The 14333-nt window shown below is 56.0% G+C and overlaps 1 protein-coding gene across 1 annotated transcript; it reads right to left on the bottom strand.

The window, feature by feature from the left end:
* Positions 1-6209: 6209 nt before the first annotated feature.
* Positions 6210-13919, bottom strand: MS4A15 (membrane spanning 4-domains A15). Its single transcript, XM_056131994.1, has 6 exons — positions 13640-13919; positions 11457-11579; positions 10566-10622; positions 8249-8341; positions 7920-8033; positions 6210-6395 (listed from the first exon to the last, which is right to left on the bottom strand). Exons 1-6 carry the CDS (start codon positions 13862-13864, stop codon positions 6282-6284), a joined length of 726 nt encoding a protein of 241 aa, XP_055987969.1. The 5' UTR covers positions 13865-13919; the 3' UTR covers positions 6210-6281.
* Between the last annotated feature and the right edge of the window lie 414 nt (positions 13920-14333).

The following is a 14333-nucleotide window of genomic DNA, read 5'->3' as shown; positions in this document are numbered from 1 at the left end:
CTCATGCTGTGAAATTTTGAGCATCGGTATAGGCAGCGAGAGAGTAGGCTCCAGTGAACCCCAAGTCCACCCTCCCCACGCCCACCTCACCAGTAGCTGCCAGCTCTCGGCTGATGTTCACTGAAGCCTGTGCCTCCTCCTCCTCCTCTCTCAGCGGTGAGCTATGTCGTATGATAAACCACCTTTAGCCCGGAGCAACCTGGGTGTGAAGTGAGTCACGGCACTTACTGCATCCCTGGGGCCAGCAGTGAAGGAGACACTCCCTTGTCTCTGAGGCACCCAGACGCCAAGGAAGGCGGAGTAATGCCCCTGATCCCTATGCTCACGTCCTCAGCATGGACCTGCACATAGATTGCAGATGGACTTGGCAGGTGCCATGAGGTGGAGGGTCTCCTGAGATGGGGGTGATTCCTCGCCTCCCCATGGGTCAGGAGGACCGGAGACAGAGGGGATATCTGAAGGTAGCTTTGGCAGGGAGGAGGGGTTCTGAGCAGGAATGGGTGAGGAGATGTGTCTCCTCCAGACCTTCCGGGGCCTTCTGGGGCCTTCTGGGACCTTCCGGGGCTTTCCGGGGCCTTCTGGGGCCTTCTGGGACCTTCTGGGGCCTTCTGGGGTCTTCAGTCCTCTTGGCAGCCTGATCTTGAGGCTTCTCTCTGCTTGGGGTCCACACTTGCTAGTGCTCAGGGCTTTTTTTTCTGACTTCGCACTTGGGGATCACTCCTGGCAGTGCTTTGGGGGCCCTGTGGGGGGTCCAGAGTCAGCCGCGTGCAAGGCCATGGCCTGAACCCCTTGGCCATCTCTGGCCCTGATTTTCAGATTTCTGAACCTCAGAACTGTGAGCTAAGGGATGCGGTGAAGTCAGTCAGTTTGTGGCCTGGTTAGCGCCTCGGGAAGGGAATGGGGAGTGTGTCGGGGAAGACAGCAGGGGCATGTGGGGGAGGGGGGGAGGGCGCAGTGACTCTTTGGGGCCAGGTGGAGAAGGGCGATGTCAGGGAAGGCTTCTTGGAGGAGGTGTCTGAGGTCCAAAGGAGGGTTGGAGATAAGTGGGTCTGGCTAGAGCGTGGGTTGAGAGAGCGCGGGCAGGGTTTATTGTCTCTAGGACTCTGTAGACGTTGCCTGGGCATTTGGACTTCAGCCCGAGGTCAAAGGAAGGCCGCAGATGGCCGCAGCAGGGCAGACGCGCTGGCTTCTGTAGCTTGGTAACATCCTCTGGCTGTTATCTCTGGCTGGGAGGTGGCTGGGGGAGGCACAGGGCCGGCGGGTGAGTGGGCAGATGCCTGGATTCGGGAAAGGAGAGGTGGTCCCTCACGGGGGCTGGCCAGGAGCCTGTGCTGAGCTGAGAAGCTCGAGCTAGGGGACCTGTGAGGGCGATTCTCCACGAGCCAAGGCGGGGTGGGAGACAGCCAGGCATGAGGCAGGGACACTGACTTGATCACTTGATCACTTGACATCCCGTTACTCATCGATTTGCTGGAGTGGGCACCGGTAACATCTCCATTCGTCCCTGTCGCGTGCTAGTGTAGCCCAATGGCATCTGCTCGTTCTAGGAACACGAAGAGCCTCAAACTGATCGTTCAGGGTCTTGACGAAGAAGTCTGAACATCTCGTAGGTGGGAGGCCACATGGTCTTTTGAGGTCCCGTGGAATCCAGTCGGTAATGGCTCTAGTCCAGCGGTTGTCTCCAAATCTCATTACGTGTCCAGCCCATCTGATTTCGACGCCTTGGGAAACGAGACAGCGTCCCTGATTCTTGACCATCGATGGAGGTCGGAACTCTGGATTCTTTCACTCTTTTGAGTGAAACGTGATACTCCAAGCAGAGCTCTTTCGATTCCAAGCAGAGACACTGACATGGGAGAGAATCTCTTTGGCTTGGAGCCTGGAGAGATAGTCAGTAGTAAGACACTTGGCAGACCCAGGTTCAATTCCCGGCATCCTGTATAGTCCCCCGAGCACTGCCAGGAGTGATCCCTGAATGCAGAACCAGGAGTCAACCCTGAGCACGGAGTCAGGAGTCAGCCCTGAGCACCGCCAGGTGTGTTTGGATGAACTTGGAAGAGGAGATGATGGTTCCTTTCCAGTGGGACGTGCAGCAGCTGGCTCAGGGAAGGGGGGGTGGTGGTGTTGGCACAGGGCTGTTAGAGAAATAAGTTCCTTCAGCACAGTGATCGCTGAGAGCCTGTCTGGGCTCACCCCAGGACCTGGTGTGTGACCCACACCTGCAGGCTTGGAGAGGAACTGGACCTACGGCAACAGGGGGGAAAGTCCTGGGGGAACTGAGGCAGAGGAGAGAGACCAGAGTGGCATCAAGGAAGCATGAGGGGATTATTCTAATTTAAAGAAGGACAGGAGAAAGCCATGTAATCCCATCAACGGCCAAGACTCAGAGACTATAAAATCCAGCTCCCGGAACTGCGCGGCCGCATTTGTGGCCACGCGACATCTTATCAGGACATCTTTTTATGACATCTTATTATCTCATTCCTACTTTGGACAAACTTGCAGGCTATCGAATGTAGCCTGCCCACACGGCAGAGTCTGGCAAACTCCCCGTGGCATACCCAATATGCCAAATACCAGTAACAATGATGGGTCTCATTCTCCTAAAGAGCGTTGAATATAATCTCAGGGCTAGGATGAAAGAGACGTTACTGGGGCCTGCTCGAGGCAATCGACGAACAACAGGATGATGAAATGAAATGAAATGAAATGAAATGAGAAAGCCTGATATTGGGGGACAAAGAGATCGGACGGAAGTGAAGGTCGTGCCCTACTCGGAGCCAGCTCCGCGTGTGGTCCCCTGAGTGAGCCAGGAGTGCGTCCTGAGCTCAGAGCCAGGAGTGCGCCCTGAGAGCCCAAACCCAAGGGTACTGTATTGGAGGGACAGGGAGGTCATGGCTAGAGCCTGTTCAGTGGTCAGGCTGTGGATGCATAGGGTGGAGCGATAGCACAGTGGGTAGGCTGTTTGCCAAGCACGCAGCCGACCCGGGTTCGATTCCCAGCATCCCATATGGTCCCCTGAGCACCGCCAGGAGTAATTCCTGAGTGCAGAGCCAGGAGTAACCCCTGTGCATTGCAGGGTGTGACCCAAAAATCTAAAAAAAACGGGGGACCAAACCAATGGCCCATGGGGGTCCAGAGGGGGCCTTGTAAGCCGGGAGAGAGGAGGGTGCATGAGAAAAACTATTCCCCACCAATGCTGCCCTGCGGTGGCGTTGTCTCCTGCCCGGGGCTTCTAAGGAACCAAAGGAGGGTGGAGGGCACCCCATAATTACCTGGGACACAAGGCCTCCCTGCACACAGCCTTATTGCAGAGACTCCTTCTCATGGGCTTGGAAGCAACAGCGGGCTGTGTACTGAGCACCCCACACCCCCAGAGAAGGAGTCAAGGGTCTCGGGGAGCAGGAAGAGGCTGATGCTGACAGCTGGAAAGAGCCTCGGTCCCAGAGCACCAAGGAAGTGAGTTTTGCTGCCCGCTGGTGTGAGCCGGAAGTGGACTGTCCCCTGCCCCGGTGTCCAGTGAGCGTGGCCTGGCTACCTTGTGGGAGGCTTGAGCCAAGCACTTAGCTGTTCCTGGATCCCAGCGACGGAGATCGTGAGTGGCAGATGTGGCAAACGAAAGGCTTAAGGTGTAAAGTGTGTGGTATGGTGGTGATTTGCGACAACACACATAAATGATATGGGAACTTCTTTTTGTTTTGTTTTGTTTGGGGGCCACACCTGCGATGCTCGGGGCTTACTCCTGGCTCTGTCCTCAGGAATTATCCTGGCAGTGCTTGGGGGACCCTATGGGGTGCCAGAGATTGAACCAGGTTTGGTTGCGTGCAAGGCAGGCGCCCCACCCACTGTACTATCTCTCCAGCCCTTGATAAGGAAACTTCAGTTTCTTTTTCTTTCGTCTCCAGCTTAAAAAACACGATCAAGTAGAGGAGGTTCATAAGGTGCCTGAAAGCCCGTGGATGCTTTCCAACATATAAACCCATGCTCCCAACATCCCATATGGTCCTCTGAGCACCGCCAGGAGTAATTCCTGAGTGTAGAGCCAGGAGTAACTCCTGTGCATCGCTGGGTGTGACTCAATAAAAACAACAAACAAATAAAGAAACAAACAAAACAAAACAAAACAAAGCATAAAACCAAAAAAAAAAACCCCAAATATGAAAAATAGAAAAACTATAAATGGCATTTTAATCTTTTGAACTTCCCCATCCATGGACATAGTATAGCTCTCCACTTAATGTCAGCTTGGCGTGCTTCTATTGAGCTAGCTGTACGGTACCTTGCGTTTGCATCCTTGAGTTTGGTCTGGTCAGTGTGTGAGCAAAAATCTCTTCCCTGGATATAACAGCAAGAGGCCTGGGTCCAATCCCTGGGAATGCACACACACGAATGTACACACACACACACACACACACACACACACACACACACACGGATGCATGCTCATGCACGCAATGTACGAACACAATAAAAAGACCCCACAGAAACAAAGCAAAACAAAAATCCCACATTGCCCACAGGCCCGCTCAACGTGTGTGTGTGTGTGTGTGTGTGTGTGTGTGTGTGTGTGCGCACGCGCATGTGCATGTTACCGGGGATTGAACCCAGGGCTTCATACTGAGAGGCTTTTGCTCTTTGTGGCTGAGCTACCTTCCTGCACCCGAACACGATATGATGGTTCTGGACCACCGGGCAATGTGACCTTGCCAGGGGCTTTGTGGTGACTGAATGCAGAAGCATTCAGTGCTCTCGTCCCACTGACTGACTCCCCGGGTCCTGGCCTCCACCTGCATTAGGGTCAGTCACAAAGGTCAGATGCCCGGCACACATGCATACCATACTGATACACTTGCTCATATACATGCCTACATATGTGTATTCACATGCTCTCCTATCCATGCTGACATATACCCAGATGTATACACACACTCAGAGGCTTAACCACATATGCCCACACATACTCACACACTCGTATACTTATCCACACATGCCCACACATATACATACACTCACAGGCTTACCCACATATGCACACATGTATATACACACTCATATCCTTAACCCAATATACACGCGATAGCACAGCGGTAGGGCGTTTGCCTTGCACGCAGCCAACATGGCCGACCCGAGTTCGATTCCTCCGCCCCTCTCGGAGAGCCCGGCAAGCTACCGAGAGTATCTCGCCCGCACGGCAGAGCCTGGCAAGCTCCCCGTGACGTATTCGATATGCCAGACACAGTAACAACAAAGTCTCCAATGGAGACCTTACTGGGCCCGCTCGAGCAAATCGATAATCAACGGGAGGGCCTTTACTTACTTTACTATACATAACCCACACATGAACACATTCATATATATATATATATATATATCCACCATTCACAAATGCTGTCACGTATATACACTCACATACCCATGGGCATACATACATGCACACACCCATGTACACACACACACACACACACACACACACACACACACACACCCTCCTTCATGCTGTTACAGAGGGCAGTTACCTAGGCCTGCTGATCGACATGAGAGGATTCTGAGCAGCCCCTGAGGTCGAGAGGAAACAGCACGCTGAGCCAGCTCACGGAAGCCACAGTTTACTGTCCTCTTTCCTCCCAGCCCAAGTGTTTCACTCTCTGCCTTGTCGCTTCTGCATGCCAGGAACGGTGGCATGCCAGCCCCCCCCCCCCCCCCACCATCAGGCTAAAGAGGAGGAGAGCCTGGGCCTTTAGGGGGAGGGGGCGTCACCAGAGCACACCCCTGAACCCCTTCCCTGCAACCTCCCAGGCCCGAGGCGAGGGTAGGGGGGTGTGGGTGGGGGAGACCAACACTGACCCCACTTTGACAGGTAGGCAGCGCGGGAGGCTGGGAGCTGGAAGAGAAGGGCCTACGATGTCGTCAGGGTCAACCCTTTCCTTTCCAGCTAAGAAAACCCAGCTGACCCCTGTGGAGCTGGGGGCCGGTCGGAATGCTTCCATCTAGAATCTTCTGGAACACTCTTGAGTATGATGATCTTCCCCAGGCCTGAGCGCTCTCCTGGGTGAGCTTCTCATGGGGGCTCCTTCAGATGCGTCAAGGACAGGGACACAGACACGCTGATATCAGCTACACTCACAGGACAGACCGGGGGGATTGTGTGGAACAGGGGTCACTGGGAGCACTGCATCCGGGTGCCACAATACGTGGGGGTCAATGGGGGTGTTTGTCCCCAGATTAACCAAGCGGGGAGTGGCTGGCTCTGGGGGGTGGCTGGGCTTCAAGGAGGCCACCATCTAGTCGGAGGACTCCTTGGGCATGTAGGCCACGTTGTCATAGGCGGGGGGCGGAGAGGCCGTCGGACTGGGGATGAAGTCTGTGCTGAAGGCGTTGGGCAGGAAAATCACCGGCTGCAAAGAAAGAAACCAACCCGGTGACTTTCCTGGAGGTTTCCGGGGGCGCCTTACGGGAGGAGGGTGGGTGAGTATGTTGCACCAGTGCCCCCTTGCGGGCAGATGGGGAACAGCGCCCTCGTAATGCGTTCCTGCGGAGCTGCAGGGAGCCGACTCAAAGGGTTCAACTCATTTTCCAGAAATCACAGGTGGAAGGGGAGTACAGTGGCTGAGGTGCTTGGGCACGGAGCTGGGGGCATCCCACTACTAGTACTTCTGGTTGTGGCCCCAATATCCTCATGCTACCTCCCCCAACAAAACATGTATGGGACCAACCCAGATGTTGGGCATGAAATGAGCCCCATTTCCGTAGGGGCTGAAGCTCTGGTCTTTCTGCAGTAGCTCAAGGCAGGGGCGCAGTACAGGGGCGCTTTGCCGAACCCCGCCTCCAGCCCCCACCTCTCTGTTCCCCTCAACGCGGTCCCCTGCATTTTCCAGACCCCAGCACTCCTCCCCCTACTTTATTCTAAGGGTCTCCCCAACTCCTCAAACCCTCCCCCACCTCATTTTCTGTCTTTACTATCTCCTGCCACCGCGCCTGGCTGTCCTCACCGGGGCCCTTTGGAGGAGGGTGGGTTGAGTTCCCCTCCCCACCCCGAGCAGAGCCCCTGATGACCTCCGGTTCCAGCCACAGCCATGCTTAAGACCACTCTCCACACGTTCAGACGAGCCTCACGCAGGAAGGAACCAGCCGAGGAACCCAGGTGTGCAGGACCCGGGGTGTAGATCTCCAAGTCTCCTTGGATTGGAACTGGGGCCTCCTCCACCCAGATCCCCCATCTTCCAGTATGTAGGTGTTACACCCACCAACTGCCCCCCGGCGTCGTGTAATCCCATCAACGGCCAAGACCCAGAGACTAAAACCCAGCTCCCGGAAGCGACATCTTATTATCTAGTTCTTACTCTGGAAAACCTGGCAGGCTACCAAAAGTATCCTGCCCACACGGCAGAGTCTGGCAAACTCCCCGTGGCGTATTCAATATGCCAAAAACCTGTAACAACGATGAGTCTCATTCTCCTGACCCTGAAAGAGCCTCGAATGTGGCACTTTCTAAAATCTCAGGGCTAGGATGAAGGAGACGGTACTGGTGTCTGCTTGAGGACATCGATGAATAACAGGATGACAGTGATACAGTGATACTATCCTCCAGTTTGGAGGGGCACTAGGCTCAGCTTCCACCGGGGTCATGCTGGATTTCCAATGCATTGCATGGTCCCCCCCTCACCCCCCCGCCCCAGCCCCCTGGAGGAAATGACGAGGGACCCACCAGCTCTGTTTCCCCTTAAGGGGTCCAGAGCAGCAGACCTGTGGCGCGGGCGCCTCCGTGTGGTCACCAGGAGAACAAACCCGTCTCCAGGGAAACATTGCGTTGGGTCTCCCAAACCAGAAGAAGGGGGGCTGGGGGTGGGGGGGGAGAATTTTTCCCGGTGCTTGATAAGAGGTAGGACTGGGAGTGGGACCGTGGGGCCCGCAGTACTCACCGCGTTGGCTTGTGCGCGGGTGGCTTGGCATCCAAAGTGGGTGGCAATGACGGCGATGAAGAATTCCAGGATGGTGAAGATGGTCAGCACGGCCAGGTAGCCCCTGCCCACATCCTGGGGAGCAAAAACCCAGAGTCAAAGCAAGCCGAATGTTCTAGAGGAGGAAAGGCACTGTGCGCCCGCCCCCTCTCACCCCTCCTGCCCACCCCATGCTCATTGGCGATAGGACTGGGGGGGGTCTACCACCCCCGACACGGTTGTCATTCTCTGAATTTCCCCACTCTTGGGTCAGTGGGGGGTGCGGGGGGCGGGGGCGTCCGATCACACACCCAGTTAGTGACCCCAAAATCCATGAGCAGAATGGCCGTCCCGGCAAAGGCTGCCGTGGCGCTGAGAATGTTGGTGCCCAGGCTGGTCCTCACCTGCAGGACGGGACGACAGGCAGAGACAGAGGGAAGAGGAAGGAAGGGGCATCAGGTCACAGCCCCCCTCCCCTCCCCTGCCAAGCCCCCCACACCCAGCCCTCCCGTGAGCCCGCTGGCCTCTGCCTGACCACCTGCTTCTCCACTGTCCTTCCAGGCATGGACAATGTCCCTTCTGTCACCTCCCCAAAACTGCTGGGCAGAGCGTCCCTCTCCTGCATGGCTTCCTGACCCCCGCCTTCCCTGTATCCCTCTCCCTTCTTCCTCCCCCCGCCCCAGCGGAGCATCGTGTAGGTCAGATCTTGGGAACGGGGACTGGGGTGTGGCTGGGGAACACTGGGTGCCAGGCAGGGTGGGCACCATGTAGGGGGGTGGGCCCTGGACAGGTGGGACCCAGGGAATGAGGCTGGGCTGGGCCAAGTCCTGGGCAGGGGGATGGTGAATGCAGAAGGCAAGTGGTCTCTGGGTGGTCCCTGCAGCTCCTTAGACCCTGAGGTTGACACCCTCTGGCCCCAAGGAAGCGCAGAGTCTGCTCAACTCCCAAAGGCACTGAATCCCTTTTTTCTGGGGGGGGGGGTCCTCTAGGAGGTGGAGCCTCTCCTGGTGACTTAGTCAACTGGGCCAGTGGTTGGATGTAAGGGACTGAGGACGTGGTGCTGCTTGGGGCCTGGGGTGGCGGATTACGTGGGCTGCCCAGCCCGGTGGCACTTGGAGGCCTCCAGGCTGCACCTAGCAGTGCTTTAACCCCTGAAATCTCATTCCGGCCTCTGACTCCCTTTCCCCTACGACACTGAGGAGGGAGTAGAGACCAAAGCAGTATCTCAGCGAAGTTCATCCATTAATATATCATCCACCCATCACCCATCCATCATCCATCCATTCACCTGCCTGTGCACCCATTCCTATGCCCTTCCATTTGTCCATCCGTCTGTCTGTTCATCATCTAAGCATCCATTCTTCATTCATTCCAAACCTACCCATTTGTTTGTCCATCCATCCGCCCACCCACCTATCCATTCATTAATCCATCCACTCGGCTATCTGTCCGCCTGTCTGTCCGTCCATCAATTCATCTATCCATTTGTTCATCCAGCCATACATTTCCCACCCACCCATTCATCTATCCATACATTTGTCTGTTCATCCATCCATCTGTCCATCCATCCATCCATCCATCCATCCATCCATCCATCCATCCGTCCATCTCTCCACCTGTCTGTCTGTCCATCAATTTATCTATCCATTTGTTCATCAAGCCATCCATTTCCCACCCACTCATTCATCCATCCATCCATTTGTCCGTCCATCCGTCCATCTGTCCACCCATCCATCTATCCATCTGTCTGTCCATCCGCCCATCTATCCACCTGTCTATCCATCCATTCATCCTTTATCCATTCCCAATCCAACACAGCCAATGGGGCAGGCACTAAGCTGCTATGAGACCCACCTTAACTCGCCAGCCTGGGGACCATAAGGGTTGGCCTGAGGTCCCCACGTGCCAGTCTGCCCTCCTATGCTCCACTCTCCACCCAGCACTCAAGAACGCAAACAGAGTGATGGGTCTCTGCTCAGTGGCCTCACAAAATCTTAACGTAGCTTCCAAAGGAGGCACGTCCCCGATGCAGCCTTCTCCCGCTCCCCGCTCTGCCTCTGTGCGCTATTCTAGTGTCCTGGCCTTCTCCAGCATCCCCAGACTGGGGTACTGCCCCCACTATGAGCTCACATCCCCTCCCCGGGACCCCAGATGGTCCCTGCTGAGCTCCCACGCTATCTGGGGGCCTCCTTGGTGTCCTTTTCAAACTCTAACATTTGTTATTTGTTTGGGGGTATCTTTTATTTTTAAATTTTGGGTCACCTCGGCGATGCACAGGGCTTACTCCTAGCTCATGCACTCAGGAATTAATTACTCCTGGTGGTGCTCGGGGGACCTTATGGGATGCTGGGAATCGAACATGGGTCAGCCGCATGCAAGGCAAAACGCCCTACTCGCTGTGCTATCGCTCTAGCCCCAGTTTGGGGGTGTCTTAACAGATATGAATGTAAGCTCCCTGAGGGTTTTGACCTCAGCAGTGCTCCCAGCCACAGCCCCACAACCTGGAGGCAACCCCCACTGACCTCTCTCCCTCCACTGCCCTTCCCTGTGCTTTGCCCGTGTAAGGGGAATCATGACTGGTCCCCTAATCTGTGCACAGGGCCCCCCTGGACCCCCTTTTGGACTCACCAGGCAGCTGGTATGGCTCCTCTCGGCTGCCACAGACAGGGACCCAGAGATGATGAACTGCGGGGAAGGGAGGGTGGGTGAGGCTGAGGCTGACCCCAGGCGGGATACACGGGGTGTCGTCTTCTCCGTCCCAGACCTGAGCTCTCTGGAGTGTCCTCAGGTTTCTAGGGCCTCTGCCCAGGGCACTTGCCACTTGCTGCCTGTGCGGATGGACGAACAGCTTCTTTGCTCTTTTTTTTTTTTTTTTTTGTGAGTGGGGCCTGGGGGCTGGAGCGATAGCACAGCAGGTAGGACCCTTGCCTTGCATGCAGCCAGCTTGGCCAAGCCGGGTTCGATTCCTCTGCCCCTCTCGGAAAGCCTGGCAAGCCTCCGAGAATATCTCGTCCGCACAGCAAAGCCTGGCAAGCTACCCGTGACATATTCGATATGCCAAACACAGCAACAAGTCTTACAATGGAGACGTTACTGGTGCCTGCTGGAGCAAATCAATGAACAACGGGAGGACAGTGCCACTGTGTTACAGTGAGTGGGGCCTATTCCCGACTCTGAACTTGGTGGTGGTGGTGGTGGAGGGGTCACTCCCAGCAGGGCTGGGAATCAGATCCAGGCCTCCTGAACACAGAGCCGAGATGGATGCTTTCTTTATTTAAAAAAATGGTTTACTAATTGTCTCCAGGAGGTTTACTCCATGGCTTGGAGGCCAGCTGCACACTCTAGGGGTAAAGGCAGTCCTTCCTTCCTTCTTTCCTTCCTTCCTTCCTTCCTTCCTTCCTTCCTTCCTTCCTTCCTTCCTTCCTTCCTTCCTTCCTTCCTTCCTTCCTCCCTCCCTTCCTTCCTTCCTTCCCCCCCACCCCTTACAAAGACTGCCACCCCCAGGGTCCCGACACTCACGCAGGCTCCTCCCCAGAAGGGGATACCGCCTTCAATGAAGAGCATGGCCACGTGGCCGCGGCGGACCATGAGCAGCACGCTGCCAAAGCCCAGGTGGATGAGGCCGATGAGGATCTGCACGGTCTGCGGGGAAGTGCAAGGCAGCTCAGTGCGGCTCCGCACCGCCCCCTGCAGGCCGCCGCGGGGAGCGCTGCAGGGCCCTGGATGCTGAGGACCAGATTCCCACCTGGCTCCACACCGCCCCCTGCAGGCCGCCGCGGGGAGCGCTGCCGGATCTTGGCTGTTGAGGCCCAGATTTCCACCTGGCGCCACACCGCCCCCTGCAGGCCGCCGCGGGGAGCGCTGCAGGGCCCTGGATGCTGAGGAGCAAAGATTCTCTCCTGGCTCCACACCGCTCCCTGCAGGCTTCTGCAGGGAGCGCCGCAGGGCCCTGGCTGCTGAGGACCAGATTCTCCCCTGGCTCCACACCGCCCCCTGCAGGCCGCCATGCGGAACGCTACCGGACCCTGGCGGCTGAGGACCAGATTCTCTTCCATGCTGGAGGCATCGTCACCGCCATCCATAAAGACCATTCCAAGAGGCAAAACCAGCTCCCTTCAGCTGTAGCGACTCCCTTGCCTCTCTCAATGGGATTGTATCCTGCTTAGGGCTCACCTCTGCTGTTCCAACATCTTTCTGGATCACCACTTGGTTTCTTGGACCTCAGCCCCCTCACCTGCATTCCCTGCCAGTGTCCCCCTCTCCCTCCTCACCCCTTCTGCTGGCCATCACTCTCACAGGAGCATCTTGCTGATTTCAGTGTCTGTCGTGAATACACCCCAGCCCTGTGCACCAGCAGAGTCGCCTCACACGGGATGAGAGGACAGTAGGACTTGGATTATTGATGGGCTTTATTATTTTGTGAGTGTTGGCTTGCTAGCATCCTGTTAATAATTTTCCAGGAACGGGGTCTGTCTTCCTCCCTTCCTCCCTCCCTTTCTTCCTTCCTTTCTCCTCTCCATCCTCCCACCTTCAGGCACTATTTCTGGCTCTGTGCTCTGACCCCTGACAATTCTCAGGGCACCATACACAGAGCAGGGATGAAATCAGGATGAGCCTCCTGTAAGGTGGGTGCCTCACCCCGGTACTAGCTCTCTGACCAATTGTCATTTTCCTTTCAACTGTGTTTGGTGATGATTAAAATCTGGAAGTAATGGGGGCCAGACAGACAGTACAGCTGGTAAGGTGTTCGTTTAGCATGCTGTTGATAAGGGTTCAATCCCCAGCATCCCATAGGCTCCCTGAGCCTGCCAGGAGTGGTCTCTGAATAAAGATCCAGGAGTAAACCTTGAGCATCACTGGGTGTGACCACCTCAAACTAAAGCAAAATCAGAAAAATCTGGAAATAAGAGGACATCAGGGGCTTCCAGCTGCCTAACTGCAGTTGACCCAGTTCAGTTTCCAGCGTCTCATCTCTTGATGTTCATCTTTTGTGAATGGGCAGTCCCCTACTCCCAGGAGATGGCCCTTGCACCTCACTTCAGCATCCCCTCTCCTCTGTCCCTTCCTTTGTTCTTTCATTCCACCATCCATCATTTCTCTCTGAAACAAGCCACAGCCACACACACCTCAAGGCCTTTACTCACCCGCAGCCCCTGGGTTGGCTTCAGCCCCCCCCTATGGTTTTTTTTTGCTTTTTTGGGGTCACACCTGGCGATGCACACGGGTTACTCCTGGTTCTGCACTCAGGAGTTACTCCTGGCGGTGTTCAGGGGACCATATGGGATGCTGGGAATCGAACCTGGGTCGGCTGCATGCAAGGCAAACGCCCTACCCGCTGTGCTATCTCTCCAGCCCCTCTATGGGTTTTTTTTGGTTGTTTTTTTGTTTGTTTGTTTTTTGGTTTTGTTTTTGGGTCACACCCGGTGATGCACAGGGGTTTCTCCTGGCTCTGCATTCAAGAACTACTCCTGGCAATGCTCGGCGGACCATATGGGATGCTGGGGATCGAACCCCGGGCTGGCCACGTGCAAGTCAAACGCCCTACCTGCTATGCTATAGCTCTAGTCCCTTGCCTCTACATTTTACACTAAATGCCACCCCTACCTCGTCAGTTCCCTCCTGCACCTCCCTGCTCATCCTTTTGGACCTCATCATCCAGCATGACGGAGTCAGTGGGTTTCTCCAGCACCCTCGCCTCTTACCCCTAAGGCTTTGGGCTCTCCGGTCAGGAAGGTGTCCATGGGTCTCAGGTCTGGGGCCTGGGTGGCCCTGGACGGCGGCGCCCCTAGTGGTGGCTCTTCGAACTGCATGATCCCCGGAGGCTGGCACACGGAGGTGGGCAGGATGGCTGGCGGTGGGCGGAGACCGCTGGCGTTGCTTGGGGGGATGACAACAAACACCCCATTGCTGGCAGGCGAGGCTGACATCGTGCTGAGAGCGTCTGGGGGACCAGAGCTGGAGCCCGGGGAGGAACGATGTCAAGATGTCATGTTTGCAGCAAACTCGGTCTACACAGCCTGCCTGCCCTTGCTCACTGCTGTCCCCGATGGGTGGCACCAAATTCTGGCGGCTGCTGGGCAGCTCGCTCAGACTGGGGAAGGGAAGCATGCTGGGTATCTGGTGCCTCTAGGCCAGGCAGGGTGAAGACTTGAATTGGCCCTCAAGGGGCCCTCTAGCCTGGCTCCCAGTCTCTGTGCCACCGACAGGACCTAGAGGGGGAGCAATAATTTCAATCTCGTCCTTTCAACAACGAGGACGAGCTGTTAGCCAGAGAACATACAGCTCATGAACATACAGCTGCCTCCGTCCTCTGCTCATCATATTCTAGTCAACCTCCATCTGTTTGTGCTCCCTTTCCCTGTAGCCCAGACTCGCCTGTTTCCTGCCTCTCAGCCC

Source organism: Sorex fumeus, unplaced genomic scaffold, assembly GCF_029834395.1.
Source record: "Sorex fumeus unplaced genomic scaffold, SorFum_2.1 ptg000093l, whole genome shotgun sequence".
NCBI classification, from domain to species: domain Eukaryota; kingdom Metazoa; phylum Chordata; class Mammalia; order Eulipotyphla; family Soricidae; genus Sorex; species Sorex fumeus.
The sequence above is the reverse complement of the archived record's forward strand: the minus strand, read 5'-3'. Positions and strand labels throughout refer to the sequence as shown.